Source organism: Prionailurus bengalensis, chromosome C1 (assembly GCF_016509475.1).
Source record: "Prionailurus bengalensis isolate Pbe53 chromosome C1, Fcat_Pben_1.1_paternal_pri, whole genome shotgun sequence".
Lineage (NCBI taxonomy): Eukaryota > Metazoa > Chordata > Mammalia > Carnivora > Felidae > Prionailurus > Prionailurus bengalensis.
The window spans coordinates 173,209,233-173,235,390 of NC_057345.1; the positions used below are offsets into that span (position 1 = coordinate 173,209,233).

General features: G+C 33.9%; 1 protein-coding gene across 1 annotated transcript in view; it reads left to right on the plus strand.

Moving 5' to 3' along the window:
* ZNF804A (zinc finger protein 804A) overlaps positions 1-26,158 on the plus strand; it is a 288,471-nt gene that overhangs the window by 207,241 nt on the left and 55,072 nt on the right. The window contains exon 2 of the mRNA XM_043577240.1: positions 17,330-17,473. Within this exon, the coding sequence (XP_043433175.1) occupies positions 17,330-17,473 (144 nt within the window). The remainder of the gene's footprint in view (positions 1-17,329; positions 17,474-26,158) is intronic.

Sequence of the window (26,158 nt, forward strand, 5' to 3'; positions counted from 1 at the left end):
GCTTACTATTTGTTTCTAAAATGCATGCATATTATATTTCCTAGAAATTGAATATATAGTAAACATTGTTTTCATAGTTTGTTTCCTATATTAAAAGGCTAGAGTACAAAATTTTATCCAGTGATGTGATGAATCTACTTAGACTAAAAGATTAAGTGTTTCATGATCATTTCCTTCCTCAGTCCTTATAGCATTAAGAGAATCAATCACTGAAGTATCATATTAGTTTCATTTTATTATCCAAACTAGTGTTCTCATATTTTTAAAGTACATATGTTTGCTGAATAATTTAAATAGTATTTTAAAAGACAAAGAAAATTGTAAATGTAACTTAAATTGCCTCAACAAAACGCATAAATGCTATAAACAAATTGCTATGGGCACCTATGCCTATATGCTTGTAATTTCAATAAATAAATTCATGCTACATCTGTACGTGCCAATAAATAAATACACATCATCATTTTAATAGCTCATAGTAATTTATTAAATTGTGGTATAATGTCATTACTTTAAAATTAATTTTTAGTGACACATGTATAATTTAAAATCTGGGCCCCTCTACTAAGTTACATATATCCACATTTAAAATATTATTATTGATTTAAAATGTATTTTCTGAAGTAAAATATTAATCTGTATCTACAATTATCATATTTCTTTATCAAAAGAATACTGATAGCTGACTTAGAACTGTTTCGCAGAACAGAGAAGCTAGAAATAGATTGATTTATGTTTCTAAAAATTACCATATCTAGGATAATTTTTTACCATACCAAAAGAAAGAACACTGTACCTAGAATTGAATACATACTTTAAATATCATGTAGTAGTATCTAATGTCCTGGAAAACGAATTCATGATATCAATGAGTCGTATGTATTCTAGCATAGGATGTTCAATACACATAAATAATTCTAGAGCAAAAACATATAAGAAGTAAAAAGTTTACTCATGAAAGTTGGAGAATTTTGAAGTTTTTCCATCTTGGAATAATTATCCTTTCCCAGTTTTCAACAACAAAAAAAATCTTTTAAGAAAAATTATCTGACCTATTTGTTGAAAGAAAAAAAAAATGTGAGGAATCCTGACCAACCCCTTCACCAGATTGAGAGTCCCAGGAACTCATCTCTGGGTCTGCCTGTGCAGTTGTTAAAACACTCTGGTTTGAGCCTTTGTAATGTTAGGATGTACTCTCTGCACAAATCTATTTAAACCTATTTGCCTAATCTATGAATTAAGCTAGGTCATAAGAAATTGAAAAGAGTAAGTGACACTCAGTTTTCAACTATTTTCCTCTTATTCTCTGCATAAATTAACTTAAAATCAAACTTTTTGTTTGCAAATCTCAGGAAATAACATTTAAAACTGAATTCAAATTGATACTCTTAGAAAATTAGAAACATCATTTCTAATTAAGGTGTCAAATTCTGCATGTCCTCTAAGTCCTCTAGTGTCACAGAAGATTTATTTCTTTTAGTAAAACAAAAATAACAACAACAACAACAACAACAACAACAAACAACAAAACACAAAAACCTTTACTTACCCTTCCTACATAGCAGGAAATCTAGCAACCAATTCCCCCTTCATAACACACACACACACACACACACACACACACACACACACCATCTCATAAACCATTGTCTTCAAGGAAAATTTATTTCTCCTGGTTATGTCTTATTTTGCTTCCTGCCTTCTTAATTATCATTTTTAACTTTTTGCCTAACACTGACTGCTCTCTTTTCTGACCTTCTGTCTCTATTCCAACGTACATCATAGTTATCTACTCTTTTACTTTACCCTTGTAATAGAATCATTTCTAGACCATGTCTCTATCTGAACTGTATTAAAGATTAGAGGAAATTGAGAAGAGCTTTGCCATAATGCTGCAAGTGAACAACTGAAAATGCAATATGAGTTTTTCCCTTTTGTACAGATTTTTTCTCTCTTTGTTTTCCCTTTGAAGCCTGTCACCTAATCATCTTGGTGGAATTACTACCCTATCTTTTATGTTGTTTGCTTGTTTTTCCATTTATCTCTGAATGTTTCTTTCCAAGAGCCATAGAAATATGAAATCTTTCAGCTTCTTCAGGTAAAGCATTTTCTTACTTTTCCTCCCTCTAGCCCATTCTAGGAACGCAATGGAAAGGAGTGGTGATAGAAGACCCGTCTGCTTTCACCCGAGAGAATCTATCAAAGTATCTTCTCAGTAAACACTGTTCTTTTACTAAACAGAATTTTAATTCCATATTTTAAAATATTTTCTTACTACACTTTCATTTGTGTTTAATTACAGCTAAATTTTATAAATGTTTTTAATTCATCATACTGTTTCCATTACCTAATTAATACCATGACCATTTGTATTTTTAATGGATTTTAACAACTTAACAGTTGTTAGGTAAAAGTACATCATTGATACTATATGTCAACATTGATACTTCAATTAAAAATTAACAAAAATCACCGATCTACTCCTTAACCTTGGTTTAGTTTTGTTGTAACGTTTGTTGAGGCTTATATAAACATTAGTATTTAAAATGACATCTTCCTGGGGCGCCTGCGTGGCTCTGTCAGTTAAGCGTCCGACTTTGGCTCAGGGCATGATCTCACGGTCAGTGAGTTCAAGACCCGCATAGAGCTCTGTGCCGACAGCTCAGAGCCTGGAACCTGCTTCAGATTCTGTGTCTCCTTCTCTCTCTGACCCTCCCCCATTGATGCTCTGTCTCTCTCTGTCTCAAAAATAATAAACATTAAAAAAAAATTAAAAAAATAAAATGACATCTTCCTAAAATATGCGGACCAACCAGCAGTCATACATTTAAATTAAAAGACAGGTTTCAAAGTTTTCATTATCATGTGTTCAAATTTTTTTAAATTATATTTTAACAAAAGTCACTTTATGTTGAAACAGTTTATTTCTCTTAAAATCTGTGTTTCACATTTACCTTTTTGCTGCATAAAATCTTTTTTTTAAGTTTATTTATTTTAAGAGAGAGAGAGAAAGCAAGTGTTGGGGGGGGCACTTCATTAGCACAGAGCCCAACGTGGGGCTCAGTCTCACCAACTATGAGATCATACCTGAGGTGGTTCAAGAATCAGATGCTTTACCAACTCAGCCACCCAGGAACCCCTGCTGTATGAATTCTCTTAGGCCACTAGTGATTCCTACTGATATAGAACAGAGTCAGGCATAGATGAAGGGTTAGCAGGTAACTCAGCAAAAGCAACTAAAAGTCAGACTCACCATTGCTTGGTACAAGATCCCAGGGCTGTTATCACTAACCTTTACTCTTGTTTTCATCTTATGTAAAATGGGGCTGATAATGTTCACATGAGGATTAATATCACCAGGGCTGAGATAATTTGAGCCAACTGCTCATTTGCAGCAATAATAAATGTTAATGTCTTTCCCTTCTTATTATGTCTTCTGCACCCAAATTTTAGTTTGAAGTTTTTCAAGTTAAAATGCTTCTCTTTGCAAAATATCCTTTTTCTTTGGATACCTGAAACATATGATTATTTCCAAATGGGCTTTCCCTGCTGTGCTAACAATGTATCAAATGCACAGACTATCACTCCCATTTGGAGTTCAAGACAAAGCAGAATTAACCACAGGGGCAGATCCAGCAGGCACTAATGGGATGGACAGCAGGTCTCCATATATTGTTCCTCTTATTATGGAAGCCATGGTTGTATTATGAGTTTTGCAAGGCATCTGTGGAGCTCCTATGATGTGACACCTACAATGTCATGCTTGCTTTTTCAGAAAATATTTTCTAAAAATGCATAAAGCTAAAAGTTTTGAGGACTATTATTTTACTTTATTTTGTTCTCAGCAAGACAATTTCATTTTGTAGTCAGGAAATTTTAAAAAGAAAAAAGGAAAGAAAAGAAAGAAAACAAAAGAAACGTATGACTTTAGGATGTAGTAGAACTAGTCTAATATTAAGAATCAATGTCATCTTTTCCTTTTTTTTTAAATCTCTATCATTCTCTCTCTCTCTCTCTCAGATTCTCTTACCTCTTTTTATGGTCATCTTTTTGAGTAATGTATCTGCTTTTTTTAAAAGTCTTTATTTATTTTTGAGAGATAGAGCAAGATCTGGGGAGGGACCAAAGGGGAGGGAGACACAGAATCTGAAGCAGGCTTCAGGCTCTGAGCTGTCAGCACAGAGCCCAAGCCGGGGCTCGCACTCATGAACCATGAGATTATGTCCTGAGCCGAAGTAGGTGCTCAACCAACTGAGCCACCCAGGCGTCCCATGAGTACTGTATCTTCTAACAAATATGCGACACTTCTTAGATATTCCTACAGTGCAGCATTGAAAATATGCGAATTTCTTATCTAATCCAAAAGAATCCATAATACCATCTTGACCTCCAAGTAGTCCTTATTTAATTTAGTCGTGGACCATCCCAGCTCAAGTTATTAGAGGGAGAATGACTAGCTCCTTCTTTTGAGAGAAAGTAACTTTACTGAATAGGTAGAACAAGCTTCAGAGTACTTTGACTTTTGAAATGTTTATTATATCTTTTAAATTTTGTTATTATGTAATAATAAAATAGTTATAAACTTTTAATTCATTGTATCATGCTATGTTATAATATCTAACAGTAAAAACAAAGAATAAGAACTATTGTATAGGACATTATAATTAAATGAAATTAAATGAAATTAAATTCAACAGTCAGAAAATATTAAATAACATATCTAATCTCTAGAAAATTTATCTTCTTAAAAAGCTCAAGAACACTTCCACATATTCAACAGAACAGGAACCCTAGAAATGACTAGCTAATATTTTTTACTTTAAAAGGAAGATACTCAGAATATGCACCTTCTTACTTTCCAGCCACTCATCATTGTGGAACAATTTGGCCTCTGTCCCCGTCACTCAACTGGAACTGCTCTTTGTATCCTTCATTTTGTCATTCACAACTTCTTGTGGCACCGTTTCAAATCTTCCATGCTTTCCTATTGCCTATGCACTGGTTGCTGCTGTTTTTTATTAAGGACTTTGCTTATTTTACCTGAAAAATATGATCCTAACTAGTCTCTTTGCTTCCAGTCTTAGTTCCATCTCTATTTCATTCTCTACCTTGTGGTCATATTTGTTTTTTAAATACAAACCCGATTAGCTAAAGTCCTTGCTTAATACTCTTTACTGAGATTAAGCTCTATCTTAGGAACCGTGGGATCATGACCTGAGTCAAAATCCAGAGTTGGGCAATTAATCGACTGAGCCACCCAGGGCGCCCTCCCCCATCAGCTTTTATAAATATGCAGAATCCTTATTATACATAGAAATATCTTCATAATCTGACCTTGGCCTTCCCTTTCTACAACTGCCACCAATAACAGTCCCTCGCCTTATTCCACAGCATACACCAAATTATCCAGCTATACCACAAGACTTGTGATCTTTTTCGAAAGTGTAGTATTACATGGTTCTATATATAATTAATTTTCCTGGAGTATGAAAATCCACTTCTCCCTTCTTTTACCTGCTGACACCTATTGAGTTCTGAATGAATTAAGCATTATATTGAAAGACTGCACTGATTCCAACTGGAAGCATTTTTCTCACCATTGTGTGGCCATCATAGTCTTCTTTAGAGATCTAAATTATTATAACCTTTATATATAGCATAACGAGCAAAAGATGTCTTTCTTTTGCATCTACAACATAATGGTATTAATATAAAAGAGATTATTTTATACATATTAGTATCTCTGAGTGTAGATTATACCCACAGTCGCTCCATAAATAATTGCTGAATGAATGGATTTGTGGTTTTTATCATTTTTATTATTTTAATTTTAATTCTGTGAATAGATTTATGTTTTACACTTTATGATGAACATGGTTTTTGCTGATCATAATGGGCAGATATTTGTACGTCTGGGTAAATCATTTATTCTTACCACTGAAAACTAAACCATAACTTCATGTAGAATTGCCAGTGTCGATTTATATTAGAATATGTAAAATAATTCTTTAGGATATTACTGTATGATATGCTTTAAATTTAGCACAGATTCTTAGCAAGGATTATAAGTATTAAGCCTCTAAGTCTCAGTAGAAAAAAAAAGTGAGCATTTGGGGTACTTCAAATGTTTTTCCACCCAAGTAAATAATGCATATCACAAAAACATGGTTCAAGATTGGAAATAACAAATGATATGTAAAACCTCTAAAAATATAGTTACATTTTATTAATTCATTTATAGAACAAATATTTTTAAACACTTGTATGTTCTAATACTCTTTTAGGCATTGGGGATATGGCAATGAACAAAGCAATTAACGATCCTGACTGCATAAAACTTATAGTAGTGAAATACATATATATGTTCTTTGTGCCTCATCCATAATCTGTCAACAGTTATCATTTTCATGCATACAGTCCTGGCTTCTGACTGCTAGCACATGAATTCTTTTCCTGAGAACTTTTGCCAGGCACCAGAGACCACTCCATTCTTGGAAATGAGAAGCCCTAAAGTTCCAAATGTAAATGTCCTTTGGAAACTGCTATCAACAAATTCTTAAGGGGATTTATTGGACAAATGGTATAGCTTCCTTGATTCATGGCTACAGAAGCTCTGAGGTTTGTATTCTGCACTAGTTTCCAGAGTTTCTAGCATAAACAAGCTTCCTTTGCTCCTGTAGTAACCATTCAAAATATAATCTTTACTGGCTTCCATTTCTCTGATTTTAACCTGAGGCTATATATTAAAAGTGGGTTTCTTGTAGGCAACATATAGTTAGTCTGTTTTTTGTTTTTTTAGCTACTCTGAAAATCTATGTCTTTTACTTGTACTTAGACCATTCACATTAAAAGCACTTGTTGATATAGTTGTAATAATTACCATTTTTATAATTACTTCAATTTGTTGAATTTGTTACTTGTCGTCCCCCCTAATTGTTTCTATTTTCTCTGGTTCTAACTGAACAATTTATAATTTAACTGCATCATCTCTCTTAGAGTATAGATTACACTTCTTTTTAATACTTTTTAGTGGTTGATCTAGAGTTTACAACATATGTATTTATTAATCTTAAGTCCACCTTCATATAACCCTGTACCATTTCACATACAGTACAGGTATCTTTTACCAGAGCATTCCTAATTCTTTCCCCAGTCCTTTTTGACATTGTTGTGATTCATTTTACTTATCTATATGCAATAATCAACCAATTCATTTTTAGTATTATTGTTTCAAATAGTTAACTTTTTGATCAATTAAAAATAGACATGTATGTATGTATACATAGGTAGGTAGGTAGGTAGGTAGGTAGATAGATAGATGATAGAGATATACTTTAATTGATATACCTTGATCTTTTTTTCCTCTAACACTTTTCCTATATAATTTTCTCTCTGAAGAACTTCTTTTTACATTTCTTGCAGGTCATATGTGTTGACAATGAATTCAGTTTTTGTTTATCCAAGTCTAGTTCTTTTACTTTTAGTACTATACTTTTCACTTCTAGTTGTATACTTTTAAGGGATGTAGACAAATATGATATGTCTAGGTGATTGTTGCTGTTGTACTGTTATTTATATTCATTTGGTGTTCTCTGAGCTTCCTAAATCTGTAGTTTGGTATGTGTTATTCACTGGAAAAAAAAATCAGCCATTCTTACTACATAAATATTCTTTCTGCTCCATTGTCTCTCTTCTGCTACTCCAAATACACGTATGTTATACTGTTCGATGTTATCCTACAGTTCTTGGATGTTCTGTTCTGTTTTCTTCCTTCTTTCATTCCTATCTGCATTTCAATTTGGCAAAGATTCAATTGACACATCGTTCTTCATTTTAGTTAAACTTTTTTTAAATTTATATCCTTTTCATATGATTCTTTTTTAAAATTTTCATTTCTTTGTTTACATGACCCACCTATTCTTGCATTTTGCCTACTTTTCTTATTAGAGACTTTAACACATTTATCATAATTGTTTTAAATTCCCTCTCTGATAACACCAACATATACATAATATCTAAATTCTGAACTTTGTTCTTGTATTTATCTTTTCTCTTCAGACTGTTTCTCTTTCTTACCTTTTAGAATGCTTTGTAATTTTCCGTTAAAAGCTGGACATGATTCGGGAATGGGAACTGAGGTCCCCTAGTGTCCTTGACTGCGTGTGCTTTTTTAGCCTTGTGTTCCCCTATGTACATCTCCTCAAAGAAAGTGTGTATTGTACAACTCCTTCAGCTCTAATTCACTATGATACTGGAACCCTGTAGCTGTGTCAGGAAGGTGTGGGGAGAAGGAGAATTTTATAACCTTTCAATATTCAGCCTCTAATATGTTTCTGTATCAGGGCTATGACTGCCATATTTGTTTCTCCTGTGATATAACTCCTGTATCTCTCTGTCTCCCAAGCCCCTACTCCATTTTTTGGCTATAAAATCCCTAGTCTACTTTTTTGAAGCCATGACCCTTGTTGACCATATTGACTGAACAACTTTAATGAGGCAGGAAGATTATAGAGAAAGTAAATTCCTTTTCCTGGTTAGAGTAAGGTCTTTGAATTGTGACAGGGAAGTACACTATCCCTTGAGAGTGGGTTTTAGTTATATATAGGACTCTTGGCTTATTTCACAATAGTTTTAGCTCCCAAATCCCTTTCGGGGACACAAGGGACTTTCTCAGATTATCCTCATGAGAACCTGGTGGAATTCATGAAAAGCTACAGAAGTGTTTGGGGTCCCTCTAAGATTTCAGCCACCAGGAGTTTCTGTCTCATAGACTGTAATCAGGCCATAGAATTCATCAGTTAACATTTGAGAGTTCCTACCAGTTCGTGGCTCCAGCAATTTCGCATCCAAGTAAGCGGCTATTTGTCACTACATCCCTGGATGTGCTTGTCTCTCCAGATTTTCAAGTGGTGTTTCACCTTATGACCTCAGTTCTCTCACAGTTCTGAGAGAAAGAATTGATTTTCACTTTTTGTAGATTGTTCTTGTCGTAAGGACAGGAGCAATGACTTCCAAGCTCTGTACATGTTCAGAGCTGAAGCCAGAAATCTTTCCTTCATTCCTACTCTCTTACATTTTGCCACTGTTCTGCCAGTTTTTCCTGAGATCTCAAGTAAACCACTTAATCTCAGCTCCTTGTGTCACTGTCTATTTCTGGGAGACCTCAAGCTAGGATAACCAGTGAGACATTTTACTAGAGAAATTGTTCTGTCTTACCCTAGGTGACTGTTACAACTGAGACAGTAACAGATATGCATCAGATCATTACACCCCTTTCCAATACCTTTCAGAGAAAATGGCTGCTGCCTATAAGGTTAAGAGATGTCTAAGCTGAAACAAGTACTCTAAATTATTATTATTCATATTCTACACTGGACTCTTTGCAGAATCTATTTATATACAATTTCCATGTTGGTATCATTAATCTCCATATGTGGTTTCATAAATATGAACTAGAATTCTACACACCTCAGCTAACATTCAGCTTCAGAAAACCTGATATACTTTTTTGTAATTTGCCTTGAAAATGAGATCCCCTACCGCCTTGCTTTATGCACAGGGAGACTGCAGAGTAATGTTAAATTTCAGCCAATTATTAGAACATGCTGTCCCTCAGATCTTGCCAACATGAAGGGAAAAGTGTAACTCAATTTTCTATTACGTTCTCAAATTAGACTAAATACTTGCTTAAATTAACCAGAGGGTCTAACAATCCCTAGTCATAGGATAGAGCTTCCTCTAGGACCCATGGATGAAAACAGAAACAGATGCCTTCAAAGAGGCAAGCCAGTTGAGGTGAATAAGAGTGTACTCTGATAGCTAAAGCTTGGGAATCCATTCTCTTTTTACATGAACAGGTTCTGTGGTTAGAAACTATGCTGATTATCCAATGGTTGTTGTCAGCTAAACAACAGGAAAAAAAAATTGGTAAAACCTTATGAGTGAATACTCTTGCTTCTAAACTAACTCGGAAAGGAGTTACCAATTATGAGAAACAACTTTACCTTCTCCAATTCTCATAAATATGGACATAAGGTATTCTTCGTCCTTTCTGTTAGGTTGCACTCAATTTTGCTCACCAGAGGTGCCCATAGAAATATGCTATTCAATACTCAGTTGTTTTCTGCATTCTACCTCAGCCTTCACCTTCCATGGTGGTATAGATGAGTTTGCATTTCTGTGGAACAGTTTAAAAATAAACACATTTAAATGCATATATTTTATTATATTTCCATTCAATACATCTGTGACTTTTGATAAAATCGTAACTTTCTGACTCAACTTTTAGTTGTCCATTCTATATGCTTCAAAATTATCTTGTATCCATTTTTCAGCACTTGAAATAATAGAACCCAGCCTTTAAGAAGAGAATGGCATATATTTTTGAGACAGTGATACAGCTTTTGTCACCCAGAAATGGTTGCCCTCCTGTCTAATAGGGAAGGGATTTAAATCAGAAAAAGACTAACATCAGTTTTTCTGTATGCCTTCTTTTCTACTCAATCTCTCCTTATTGTTAATACAGCTTTCAGATTCCAATACCCAGAGGTGCTCTATAACTGTTTTCTTCCTGAATAAACTTTCTCTTCCTCATATTAAAGGGGGAGATAAAAGAGGAAAAACCATAAAAAGAATGCAACCCTACTATTAGTGACAACATGGATGGACCTTGAAGGTACTATGCTAAGTGAATTAACTCAGATGGAGAAAGACAAATACTATATGATTTCACTCATGTGGAATCTAAAACAAATGAACAAACAATACAAAGCAAAAATAAATTCACAAAATTCACAGGTATATAGAACAGACTAATGGTAACCAGAGGAGAAGGGGGTTGGAGTATGCAGAATGAGTGAAGGAGGTCAACTGTATGGGGATAGATGGTAACTGGACTTTGCTTATCTCCCTGTAGTGTGTACAGATATTAAATCATAAAGCTGTGCACCTGCAACATATATAATTACAAAAAGGGAAAGAAGACAGAGAATAAAAAATGTTTTTCTTCTAGAAGGATGACAAAGTAATTCATCATCAAGGAAATAGCATTTTAGCAGAGATCCACTGGAAGTTAATGAGTGTTTCATACTAACATTTGCTGTAAAAACATTCCATGGAGAATAAATACCAAATTTAAGTATGGAAGTGGGTGTATGGTTGAGAAAGTTTCAGAAACATTAAGGAAATAAGTGTGGCTAAAGCACAGTGAGAGAGAGAATGCTAGAAGATGGTAGCAGACATGTAGCCAGGAATCAGGTAGAGTAGGAATTGTATGTAGGTCATTGTAAAAATACTTATTCTAATAATGATGGGAGACTAGTAGAGAGTTTTGAACTGAAGAATGATATCATCTTAAATTATTCTAGGTAATGTAGTTTGTAAGCAAGGCATTCAGAGGAAACACTAAAACAAAACTTATAATCTTAGCTTCACTTTCTTCTTGAAAGGAAAGCTTAAGACAAAGGCTTCTATTCAGTTAATTAGTAGGGAAATTATTTTGGGAGGCAGAAATGAAGTTTCAGAAAAATAAAACAGGTAAGCTAAGAAAACTAATATGAAGCTGTACTGTTTGCCTTACAAGTACTATTACAGGTACTGGCACTCTGTCTTGCTGGGACCTTCTGTGGGATCATAGAAATGAATCTCAGAAATGACTGCCAGATAGATAAAAAAGGATATAATTTATCCTGGAGTTCTTACCTTCCACAATGGTCAAGAGTGGATCTATATTGTATTAATTCCTCAGCACTCCTGGGTTTTGCATTTTTTTAGTAGTGAGTAATTTCCTGCAAACTTCCATCTTGTGTGTCAGAGAAGCCCCTGGACAGGAAGATGTCTCAACATAGGCTAGGGCAAAATGCAGTCAGGGTAGTACTCTGTGAAGCTGCTGGACCACTCAGAATGAGTCACTTAAGTAATGACTAGACCAAGAGACATGACCTGGAAGATGTGCACTATTGTATAGGAAATATAGATTGTGGACTATGGATTTCCAAATAATACATCTTCTGTCTGGATATTCTTCTAGGAAAGAATAGTTTTGCCATCTCTTTGATTAATTTTTTTCGTTACAATTAAAATTTAACAAAGAGTTGTTTTTGCTTCCTCTTTTAAAAGGACTTATGATAAAATTTATCCTGGTTACAAATCACATGCTGCTTTTATTCTTGATGAGGTAATAGTAGAGAGAGACAGTGTGTGTGTTTCCTAGGTATTTTAAGTGTTAATTACATACAAATGTTCCTTTGTGGCATTGAAAATAATTATGTATTAACTGTGCTGAATCTATTTGTATCTTCAAAATTTTAATGTCTTTAAAAAGAGTATCCTAGCAGAAATATTAGGATGTAATATATGATTACAACTACTATTAGCAATGATAATTTATATACAGCATAATTTGGTATTAGCTCTGAAAGCATTCCCCAAATAACTGGAAATAACTGGATACCACAAACCCAAGCATGAGCACAATTATTTTAATAATATTACATATCCAGTGCTGCTAGTTTCTGTTTTGTTTGCTTTTCTATACGTGTGCAAAAGTGTTTATATATATGTTGAATGTCTGCCAATGCCGGGTTCTGTTAAAAGTACTAGAGATAGAGAAGTAAACAAAACTAACACAAATCCCTTCCCTCATGGGCCTCACATCCTCAGGGAAAACTACTTGAGTGCACTGAATTATCGATGCCTTTTTAAGGGAGGCTGAATATTATTTGACACTGTATGTTATGCTGAAGCCACCACAAAATGTGTCATCTTGGAAAACAAACTTTTCTCCCTTCAAAGTCCCACTTCAGTACTATTAATTTCTTTAAAATTTGTTTTAATGTTTATTTATTTTTGAGACAGAGAGAGAGACAGAGCATGAACGGGGGAGGGTCAGAGAGAGAGGGAGACACAGAATCTGAAACAGGCTCCAGGCTCTGAGCTGTCAGCCCAGAGCCCGACGCGGGGCTCGAACTCATAGACCGCAAGATCATGACCTGAGCCAAAGTCAGACGCTCAACCAACTGAGCCACCCATGCGCCCCAAGTACTATTCATTTTTAAATACATGGTGGATGGAGTAGCCCCAGGACTGTGGACAAACCATTAACTTCTATGTTTCAATTTGCTGAGCTGTAAAATGTATTGCGAGGTGCAATTGCTAATGTTGCATAATAAAAGATTCTTAACTTTATAACTTTAGAATTATATGCCACTTTCCTGAAATTAGGGATTCAACCTTTACTCTTTTTAGATAGGTCTAAAATGTCGGGGCGCCTAGGTGGCTCAGTCAGTTAAACTTCCGACTTTGACTCAGGTCATGATATCATGGTTCCTGGGCCCGAATCCCACATCAGGCTCTGTGCTGACAGCTCAGAGTCTGGACCCTGCTTCAGATTTTGTGTCTTCCACTCTCTCTGCTCCACCCCCATTCATACTCTTTCTCTCTCTCTCTCAAAAATAAATAAACATTAAAAATAATAATAATAAAATAAAATAAAAATAAATAAATAAAATGCAATGGGTTTGGATGACCTGACTAGCTACAAGAAACTTATCCCTTCTTCACTCTACCATCACATTTAGTGGGACATTACAAACATTGCACATGTAGTTGAATAGAATGGGTTTGTCAGATGGAAGGGGAAATTTTGAGGTTGAGGTTATATGAACAGCTGTGTTCCTTTTTCACCTCAGTCAAATGTGTTTCATACTTCTGCAGTGGAATGGTTGTGTTGAATATTTGTCACCGTGCTTTATAATCTCAGTCAATGCCTCTTTCAGTATCACCCACAATGAAGGAGAAGGGTTATGGGGCATTGGGCATGTCACCTAATGAGGGCTGATTTTGTCTGTATACATTTGAAAAAATGTATAATCAAAGATAAAACATATGATTCCTTTCCCTTATGACACACATACAATAACCGATTCTTCTATTGTCTAACATTTTCTAGAACACGACCCTGACTCTAGTGTAGCTCATTTCAAATGGAAAGTTCTAGCACAAAAATATTTCTTACTGTGCAATCTGTTGCAACCTTACCTTCAGTTTTGTATATTTCTTTTTTTTTTAATATTTATTCATTTTTGAGACAGGGAGAGAAAGAAAGAAAGAAAGAGAGGGTGCACGAGGGGAAGGAGCAGAGCGAAAGGGGGACAGATGATCCAAAGTGGGCTCCATGCTGACAGCAGAGAGTCCAATGTGGGGCTCAAACCCATAAACCATGATCATGACCTGAGCCAGAATCAAGAGTCGGCCACTTAACCAACTGAGCTACCCAGGTGCCCCATTCCACTTTGCTATATTTCTTTTAATGTCTTAGAGGAAGATAAATGATAGATAGATAGATAGATAGATAGACAGATAGATAGATAGATAATATATAGATAGATGACAGACAGGTAGATAGATAGATAGATAATAGAACCAATGTATATCAAAATATTAGCAATGATTTTAATTAAGTAAAAATCATATGAGTTTGTTATCATATTCTTTGAACATTTCTATAGTTCTCAAGATATTTTCAAAATGTGAAATATCACTTAAAAGTTTTTCTAAGAAATAAATTGTAATGATTAAAAAACAGAAGGAAGACTTATGATAAAAGAGATTGGAAAATATATTAAATGATGGGAATGTATGAGCTTTACTTGAAATCTGTTTTGATCAAACTAGTTTAAACTATTAGATGATTGTAGTTGTTTGAACACACTGACTGGGTATTTGATGATAGTAAGGAATGATTGTGGTTTCTTCATTGTTTCTGTTTATTTAGGCCTAATATTGATTTTGTGATGATATTTCTAAAAAGTCCTGTTTTAGAAATACATTTTAAAAATTTTCAGGTAATATAGGAACTTGGGCATTTCCTTATAAATTATCTGAGGCAGAGGAAAGGGTATGAGATAGGATAGGTACATTGAAACAAGTTTGGCCTTGAGTTGATAATTGAATTCAGTTGATGGGTATGTGCAGGTTATTGTACCATTTCTACTTTTTTTATGTGCTGAAAAGTTTAAACGTAATGAAATTCTATGAACCAGATTATTTGCGTTCAAATATGGGCTGCACATTTATTCACTATATATCCTTGAGCTAATTATTTCACTTCCTGGTACCTTCACCATAAAATGAGAAAATGTCTAAAATACACATCTCTATAATTTTAATCAGGATTAAGGGAGTTAATACATGTACACTCTTAATCGGGACTGATCCTAAACAAGCACTGAGTAAATGTTTTCATTGTTTCATTGTTTTCAAATGTTTCATTGTTTTTCAAATGTTTCATTGTTTTCAGATTTGTTTTTCTCTTCAAACTTAGGCTAAAGCTAGTATTTTGGAAGAATGAAATTTACCTGAGAATTTCAGTTTACTTTAGTCAAAAATTCTCCAATTTTTGTGGAAATAATTAGTAAGAAACAATTATTGCTTCTCTGAGGGAATATCAATCTTAGGCAGAACAAAATAAACCTACACAATAATACGAAATAATGAAATATTTTGAGAGATGAAGTAGCTTAACTGTAATTATAATTAATGGGGAGAATCAACTAGTTTGCAAAGAAATTGCTGTTCAAGAATATTATTTTGAAGGCTAATTCAGCTTTGAGCCAAAATCTATTGCCATTATAATATAACTCATACTGATTGGAATTTTATCTCTGCTTCACACACTTTAGCCATGAAATCATAGTACTTAATTTTTGTTTCATTTAAATTGGCTAATCCACAATGTATTATTTTAAAGGTTTTGTAAATTTTCAGTAACAAGTTTAGTTGTATATGACTCATTTTCATGTTTTTAAACTAGCTGTTTTAAAAAAAAACATATCTTAAGTAATCAAAAAGAGTAATAGGAAATATTTCACAAACCTGAGGAGAAATGGTAAATTAATTATTGAATTGATAAATTATAAATAAACAATTTGAATGATTTTGCGATTTACCACCTCTGTGCAGTTGATAAAACTAATAGAACAATAGATTGTTGTCTTTATAGTGAGAAACTGAGTTATGTATTTATAGACTATGGCAAATATATTTATCAGTTACTATAATGTATATCAGAAGATAAATATACAAAAGTAGGGTGAATTTTGATATGTGATGTGTGCACATAGTACAATAAATTAAGGGAATTATTAGTCATTCATTAAATTACAATTAGTAAACCACTTTTGTATTTTATAGAAGCAATTTAAACATTCAAACTGTGAGTCCTTTTTAGCTTGTGTATTTAGAGAGAGGACAATGGCCATTGATATAGAGAGGACTATGTCATTTCATCTCCATATCCCACTGGCTGAGACAGTTAGTTTCTTATACTAGCACATAAAAGGCCTGAATATGTCCTTAATTTGAATTGTAAAGGAGTTGAGTATGAGAGAGTCTTTAAGTTAGAAACATAATATATTCTCTGGCAAGAACTGAAGTTTAGATCTTCATATCAGCACTTCAGCAAAAGACTTGAACAATGTTTCAACATGTAAAATTTATTTATGTCTAACAACATTGACATTTAAGGTTCAGTGAAACAGCAAGTAAATTTAGAGTTGAGAAAACCTAAAAACCACAAACATTTTGCTATTTTATGCTTCATAAATGAAAGCTAATAACTGACTACATTTTTCATTTTTTCAGTGGTTTGATTATATAGCCATCTTTATTTACTGTGAGCATGATGAAAGCAATCTGCTTATACAGTTTAATCCTTTTCAGTTTAGGCAAATAACTTGCAGAAAAGAATCCTATTTTCTAAAGACTAGAGAATTTTTTAAAGTTCGACTTAAAATGATATGGGTCAAGATGAAAACATTAGTCAAATGAAATCTACTTGGGATGAGTATGTTACTATTTAGATATTTAAAGAAACAAGCAAACAAAAATACCAAACTTGAATGTTTGTGCACCAATATGGACTTCTTCATGCAGGACACATTTTAGATGTTGTTTAGAATTTACAAGTTTTATATTAACTAAGCCATTGCCAGAAGTCAGCGGTTGAATCAACATAACTATATGATTTTTGGTTTCTTCTTTGCCAACACAGCACAGGAAATTGTTCAAACAAGGGGCTTCTATTTCTCCGTCTGATTTGCTTCTGCACATTTTTGCTACTCTTCCCACCATTTATCTTGGCTTCTTGTGTTAATCTTTTATGCTCTTCAGCTCATAATTTCTTCTGACTTAGTCTGCTGGCATTTGCTTTATTTTTCTTTGTTGTATTCTGTTTCTAACTCTAATTATTATGCTAAAGTTGACAACTGTCAGAACAAAGTCAATTTAGGGAAGAACTAATTGCTGCCTTCCTTGCAATTTTAATTTTTAGGATTATGCTGAGAAGGAGAACACCATAGCAAAAGCTCTGGAAGATCTGAAGGCCAACTTTTACTGTGAACTCTGTGACAAGCAGTACTATAAGCATCAAGAGTTTGACAATCACATTAATTCATATGACCATGCTCACAAGCAGGTAAGAAAGAAGTGTCCAAAAAAATCTGATATTTCTGTACTTTTATAATAATTTAAATGGTATAAACTATTTAAATATGATACTTTTATTATTTTTTGTTATATAATTTTTATAGATGTCATTCTGGAATGATAATTTGATGACTTAAGACAATTAAAAACAAAAAAAGGCACCAAAGGTAAAGTCTGAAATAAATAACCAGCACGAAAAAATACCAGTGAGTTGCCTTTTAATAATTGATAGTAATTTTAAAATTATATTCTACGGGTGGTGATCCTCTAAATGTCTTCAAATTTATTAATTTTTAAGTGTTTTAAACAACTAATGATATTTATTAAATGTAAGTAAATTTATTCATTATTCTCTAGAGAAACCACTTCCCATTTGAACTACCATTACAATATGAAAAACAGCTAATTTAACATGGTAAAAATAATCCATGCTTACTGGTAAAACAAGTACTTAATATGTGTATAATATAGTTCATTTTCATATTATTTTCATTTCCCTGTCATTTGTAAATCCAAGATTGATTTTTTTAACACTCTCTATAAAGATGTGTTTAGAATAGTGATGTCCGAAGTGAATAGTACAATTTTCTCATATGTTTTACATTTATCAGTGCAACTTCATATATTTAGCTAACTTGATATGATATAGCAGTTTTACTTATCACTAATTTATAAATATTTTCCTTTTTGACTCATCACTCACAAATGTCATCTACATATCATTTGGGTATTAACAAAAGGTACATTTTTAAAACTTTTTTTAATGTTTATTTATTTTTGAGAGAGAGAGAGAGAGAGAGAGAGAGAGAGAGAGTGAGTGGGGAAGGAGCAAATAGAGAGAGGGAGACACAGAATCCAAGTAGGCTCCAGGCTCTGAGCTGTCAGCACAGAGCCCGATGTGGGGCTTGAACTCACCAACCACGAGATCATGACCTGAGCTGGTCGGACGCTTAACCGACTGAGCCACCCAGGCGCCCCATAAAAGGTACATTTTTAACCCATGAATTTGCACTAACTTTCCATTAACATTAGAGTTACTTAGCATAAGAAAGCAAAGGGGGAAGTGATCATGTTGAGGGCTTATGAATCAATGGTAGATGTGTTTTCTTTTGCTGTTTCTTTTGTTTCTTTTTTGTTTTTATTCCTTCTGTTCTTTCATGCCAACAGAACTATGCTTGAAAAGGCTGTTGTATGGAGTATATTAGCCTTCATTTACATGTATCACTAACTAATGCATACTGAACTCAATGACCTGCCCTTGCCTTTTTTTTTTCCAGGTCCACTTGCACACTAGTTAAGGGAAAGTTTTTGATGGAAATATCATTCTTTTTCTTACATAATAATGCATAATATATATGTATGTATGCATAATATATCAATATTCACATATTGATACTTGATTTGAACATTAAAATCCATCAGGAAATAGTATTGACTTAATTTTACAGTTAGTGGCATATATTTTATAAAAAGATTCTGGAATGCCTGTCTGCATGTAACTCTGAGGTAAATCCGAGAAAGTTGTTCTTCTGATTTTTCCTAAGGATCTAAAAGCACAAGATATATATTACATACATGTTTCGTTGTGTACTGGGAAACATGTGTATATATATATTTTAAGAATATCTTACCAGTTATTAATATCCTTTGCCAAAGAATGTTTTATTTGATCATAGATTTCCTGGAAGATCAAACTCACAAAAATTATCATGAAGACCTTTCTAGTTCCAAATTCTTAGTGTAGTTAGGATACTATATACTGTACACAGATAAGCTAAGGAAATTCAGGCTGGGTCTGCATTGTTATTTTGAAAGTCCAAAGAGTCACTTTTGACAATGTGCAGAGGGATCGGGGCCTAGAGACAGGGTATCTATCTGAATGGCCATGAACTCTGATAGACCGTTTTAGTTCATTAATTTAGCATGAATCAATGTTGTAGTAGCTGAAAATATTTAAAATCTCTATGATCATCATAACCCCTCTCCGTAGGATACTGACAAATCTTTTGGCATGTCTTCCAAAAATATATTCTTCCTTTTCTGAGCAACAGCCTCACCCTCATGACTGTTACCAGTGGTGCTACCACATGATTCCACACCTTGGCTACTTTGAATGAAGTAGGAGAAATGAAATTTGTAGGTATATAATTCAGATCTTTTTCTTGACTACTTAAAGTTGAGATACAAAAAAAAATCTGTCTACTGTCTGACAATGGTTAGATCTAACACTTGAAAATATAATGGAGTTGTGGCTAAGTACATTGAAAAGTTGAGAAAGCTGGTTTGCAAAAAGAACAAAAACAATACACAAAGAATGAGATGTGAGTGGCCATGTGACAAGTGAAGGAGCGTATGGAAATGGCAATACTGATTTTGAGTAGCTTTCAGATAAAAGTAATCCTTCCAACAACTTATGTATAGACCCTTTCCTGGGATTCTGAGCGATATTTCACCTTGCTACATATAAATGAACTTAAAGGAAAAACATAACAAACCCTGGATTAATACTTATTACTTGCAACCAAAACAAAACAAAACAAAACAAAACAAAAACACATTAACCTATCTGAGGAAAAAAGCAATCATTTTGGTTTCCAATAGAAAAAAAACCCTCCACAAGAAACAAAGTCCGTATTACCAGCACTTAACTTTCAGGTAGGAAAACCCTACATGTGATTTGGATACTTCCTGAATGGAATTAAAAAAGACAAAGAGACCACAATCGATGCATTGCTATACAGATGTGATTCCAAGGGCCACCACATTCAGGGAAAAATGGAGGAGTTATCGGTGGAATGAATCCTAGCCCTACCATTACCAGCCTTGGGTAAAATATGCGAAGGCTAGATTAACTCAAATATTCATTGTTAGGGACAATAAATGAGAGAATGAGCATGACCACACTTTGCAGAGTACATGGAAAATAGTAAAAGCTTAAGATTTAACTAGTTTCATTATTACTACTTACTAAAATTTCTTTTCTCCTAGAATGTTTGGGACACTAACACTTTGCCTTTGAGACTGCCTTTATTTAGGCTTCTCAATAAGGATCTATTTTTGCTTCAAAAAGGCTAATAAAGTCTAAAACATATCCAGGTAATCTTGACCTAAGAGCAGTGTGCCTGCCTCGTGTAGCTTTGCAAATCTGTGTTATGACAGACTATGTGTTGCATTTGAACTCTAAGCTTCAAAGGAAAATCTGTTTCTCTCATCCCCATGCTCTTTGGGTAACTTCAAACTCTCTCTCAAGCTCTCATCGCTAAGACTTGCTAACAGAGAATTAAAAAAGAGGAAGAGGCACAGGTGTACAGAGGTGATCACAAGTTCACAATTCAGGGTTCATTTTTAGAATATTTTCTTTTTAACTTTGAAACTTGAAAGCCATTGGATTATAACCCTTTAATGGCAAGGATTATTTCTTTATGTCTTCATTCCTCACAGCATCTAGTGCAACATCTTGCACAGTTTAGACACCTAATTAGTGCTTCCCATATGAATATAAAAGGGCTACAGTCAAAATTGCATTTAAGATTTTGTAATAAGCCACAGTTTCGAGATAGAGAAGCACTGAGTAGTACATAGCATTGTTGAATCTTTATTCTGCACACTGGAAACAAATATAACAGTATGTTAATCACTGTTAAAAATGATGATTAGAATAGTTTCCAGTGAAGTTATGTCATTCTGAATTCTAGTCAGTGAGATTAAAACAAATTTTTTTTTAAGTGGGAAACTCAGCATCTGGTAAAAAGAAAAGTTTTCCTCTAAACCCTTGACCTATTCATCTGCCTTTAAACTAAAGCCACACTGTGTCTGTCTTCTCACCCGGCAGCCTATGGGCAATTCAGAGTTATTTTCACTGTAAGAGATTTGTCACACTGATGCTATGAAGAGATAGGAAAGGGAATGATTGCCTTATTGCTGCTGCCCCACAAACATTTTGATTTTTGCTTTAGCGGCTTCAGTATGGCTGAAGTATCTCCCAAAAGGCACTGAAGTGACCTTCCCCAGCAAGTCAAGATTCGGTGCTTTACAGCATGCTGTTTTGTTCTCTGCTCCAGAGGAAGTCACGGTCAGGCCAGGTTGTTGGAATTTGCTGGTCCTGCAGGGACTTGTATTGCTATAAAAATGGAGCAGACTTATTCTCAAATGTGAACATTCCTAGTAATTTAAACTTCTGTTCACTAATCTGATACTTGAGAAAAGAATCACTTCTTGATAGTTGGGCCCAAGTTTTCACCTGCAAAATAATATTTAAAAGTTAATAAGAAAATATGAGGTATGGGTAAAGCAATGCATGATTCAATTCATTTCAAACACCTTCCCTGGGATTTTTCTTGTGGTGTGTGCTTCAGTCTAATTGTACCCTTATTATTTTGTTTAATCATTTTGAGGTTAAGAACAACAAAAGGACATAGAATTTCCTCCTGCAGAGCCTGCCCACTGTCAAAAAGTGCCTGCCCCAACAGAAGTACACGTATGTGTCTGGCTAATCATGGAACTGTATTGCTTTGACATTTCCTATTCAAGGGCACGATTTGAATAGAATTAAACAGTAAATCTTGTCCATTATTGAGTTTGAGGCATACTCTGGATAAAATAATCATTTCCAGTATCTGAACTGAAGCCATTTTCATAAACCTTTCCCAGCGAAGTTCAAGTCTTTCCTTTCCAGCTTCCACCATCTATTAGGCTGATGGTGGCTGTCTGTTGAGTAGTCATTGTTGAGGGTGTGAAAATACTAAATGTTTCTGCTCTATGTTATCTAAATATAATTATGAGAAAAAGCGTTAAAGAACTAGACTACAGTAGAAAAATACAACTAGTATGAGAGATTTCATTTTATAATTGTCAGTTATGAATTGTAAACCACGAAAAGAATGTCCCTCTACCCCTTTGTGTTTGTTACCAGTAAAAATTTTATTTTGAAAACAACAAAAATCATTTTAAGCCAAAGTGGTGTACCTTTATTTGTTTGTTTTATTTTTAATTGAAGTATAGTTGACTACCATAGTATATTAGCTTCATGTATTAAAGATGTGTGTTAATGTGCATGTGTATTTGTACATTGAAATATAGACATAAATAATATGTCAATATATACATAAGGTGCACACACAAATACATATGTCTGTGTCTATGCTTTTGTTTTTTGGGGAAACCATTGTCACTGTTATTTAATGTTACTTCTTATCAATTACTTGCTAACCTAAATACCTGGGATCCAATAGGCACTATAATACATACAAAATACATTTAATTTAAAAATCTGTCTAAATAAATATATTAACTCCCAAATTATTGTCTTCATTCAGATTTTGCTCTTTAGGAAATTCTGATACGATATGGTGCAATACTCTCTCATCCTGCTCAAATTTTATCTCAGTTTATTTGTAGCAATTTGGAAAATGCTGCCTGTGACTCAGTTGGGGACAACTATTTTTATTATTTGTAGGATATTAATAGGGAAACAGTTGACACCTCTTTATTGACACTCCCCAATGCATCAAAAGTAAAGTTCAAATCATCAGCATGATGTTTCCAACTAAGGAAGCATGATTCATGTCACAAATCTGACAAAAATTCTCTCCACAATACTAAAAACTGCTTTTGCTAGCAGATCAGTGAAATTTAAAAAAGTTTTTTTTACTGTTTATTTATTTTTGGGAGAAAAATAGGTGGAGCACAAGCAAGGGAGGGGCAGAGAGAGGGAGACACAGAATCTGAAGCAGGCGCCAGGCTCTGAGCTGTTAGCCCAGAGCCCAAAGTGGGGCCCAAACCCACTGTGAGATCTGACCTGAGCCAAAGTTGGACGCCTAACCCATTGGGCCACCCAGGCGCCCAGTGAAATTTTTAATTTACAAAATATGTCATTTTGTATCAACAAAGATGTGTGCTAAAAGCTTAAGTGACATATTTGATAAAAAGAAAATGTGCTAGATGTTAACCCTAACTCTATTTTTACCCCAAATATTTCTATGGGCTACAAGCTTTTTTGCCCTTGAGTGCATAAGAAATGTTATTATCAATGGTGTAATCCAACTGTGGTTGAAATAAGGGGGGAAATAAGATATATATATATATATATATATATATATATATATATATATAGCATTGTTTTAAAAAGTGTCAGGACAAAATGTTTCAAAGAAAATACCACACAGTGTTTATTTAGCTTATCTCTGGCCACAATGTTTTTATACAGTAAAACAAAGAAGTATAGCAAATGAAATGATGAAAGTTTTATTTTGGAAGTGTCACACACATAAATTAACACATGCACATATATGTATACATATGCATGGTTTATATTTCTTACCTCTTTTCCCTCAAAAGGTAAAATCATGACCTTCATAAAATGTAAAATAACATGTTCAAACATTTTATTCGGCTCTTTAGGAAAGCAATAAGACACTAAGCTTATTCAAAGGATCATTTAAAGAACCAACTATATAGTTTCATAATACATATGCTATAACATATATATGCTATATAGTCAGTAAGGAATGCTGGTATTAATATTTTAATGCATAAAAGCTGGTTGATACCATATAGGACAATAACATGTAATATTTTGGGTCATCTTTTGTAAAGCGCAAAATCAATTGTATCTCTATTGGGCAAAGTATATTTGTATTGCAATAGTCAATAATCATGTGCATTACTCTCCACTTTCTACAACTTAACTTACTAAATTCTAAAATTGCTTAGTCAATGGAAACACAAAGATGACCATCCTTGTAGTTTCCGATTATCCTCGGAGGGTTCTGTATACAAAGACCACCACTTCACTGAAAATACACTTTTTTGACTATTTCCAAGCCCTAGAAACCCCTTATTATAATTTTGAGTGCAAGAGTGACTGACATTAACATCCACATTGTGGGCTTTTCAAGCACCTGAAGAAAAAATTCACTGTGAGTTCAGGCAACATTCCTCCCTCATGGTATGTCCAATATCTGTCAGATCAGTAGCATATTAAATCACAAGGCACCAGTGTAGTGAAAATTGTGCTATGTAACTCAGGGAACTTCATCTTGAAGCTGAGCTTTTGTAATTTTATACTGTGAAAAACCTTCAGGAAATTGTCTCTTTCTTTCATGGAAAAATAATAATATTAAGACCGTCATTGGTAGCTGAGAGAGGAAAAGATACTTTATATCTTTATGAAAGATGTTATTTTATGGTAAATACAATGCATGTTTCTAATACATTTATTGTAATTATATGCATTTCCTGAAATCATAAAGAGAACTGGCAGGACAAAAGGGAACTATGCAATGACTTCATCAGAAATTTTCAGATTATGAATGTATTCAAGAAAGATGGACATGGATGCATTTAATATTTTCTTTCTTTTTTAAAGTGTACAACATAATTATTTATTGTATGTGTATATTGTGAAATGATTACCACAATAAGTTTAGTTAATATCCATCACCTCATATAGTTACCATGAGAAAAAGCTTTCTGATGAAAACTTTTAAGATCTACTCTTTTAACAACTTTCAAATATAAAATACAGTATTTTTTTTAATTTTTTTTTCAACGTTTATTTATTTTTGGGACAGAGAGAGACAGAGCATGAACGGGGGAGGGGCAGAGAGAGAGGGAGACACAGAAACGGAAACAGGCTCCAGGCTCTGAGCCATCAGCCCAGAGCCTGACGCGGGGCTCGAACTCACGGACCGCGAGATCGTGACCTGGCTGAAGTCGGACGCTTAACCGACTGTGCCACCCAGGCGCCCCAAAATACAGTATTTTTAATAATAGCTGCCATGCTGCACATTACCCAGAACTTATTTATCTTATAACTGGAAATCTGTACCTTTTCACCACTTTCACCCATGTTCCCCACCCTACCCCCTGCTTATAGCAACCACCAATGTGTTCTCTGCTTCAGAGTTCATTTATTTAAGACCCTATAAGTCAGAGCATAACAGTATTTCTTTCTCTGTCTGACTTAATCCACTTAGCATAATTCCCTGAAGTTCTATCTGTGTTGTTGCAAATGGCAGAATCTCTTTCATTTTTATGCCCAAATAATTTTTCAATATACATATATATATGTATATATGTATATATATCACATTTTCTTTATCCGTTCATCTGTCAATAGACATGTAGGTTGTTTACATGTCTTGGCTATTGTAAATAGTATATAGTTTCTAATACATAGTTTTAACACAAAAAATATATTTACTGAGATGATTAAATTTTGTTACAATGAAGGAAATAGGAAATATAAACTTTCCAACTAACTATTGTCATCTTCTGACTCATTTCATCTTTCCAAAGCTCATTGAGCAAACTAGAAAAGAAAGAAACCAAAACCACAAAACAAAACAAAACAAAACAAAAAAGAAGGAGGAGGAGGAGGAGGAGGAGGAGGAGGAGGAAAGGAGAAAGAAACCAGGCAGAATTCTCTCTTTATATTTGTGTGTGTGTGTATGTGTGTACTTGTGCACACACATATATAGGCACACATACACAGATGCATACTATACACACATTTAGTCAGCAAATGTGTATATTTACAAATATACAAATGAAGAACTAATCTAGGTGAGTAATGGTAAAAAAAACAAAATTTTATTTTCACAGAATTTAATTTTGGTAAGTCAAGAAGCAAACTAACAACTCAATTTTTAAATCTAGATATTTACAACTTTGA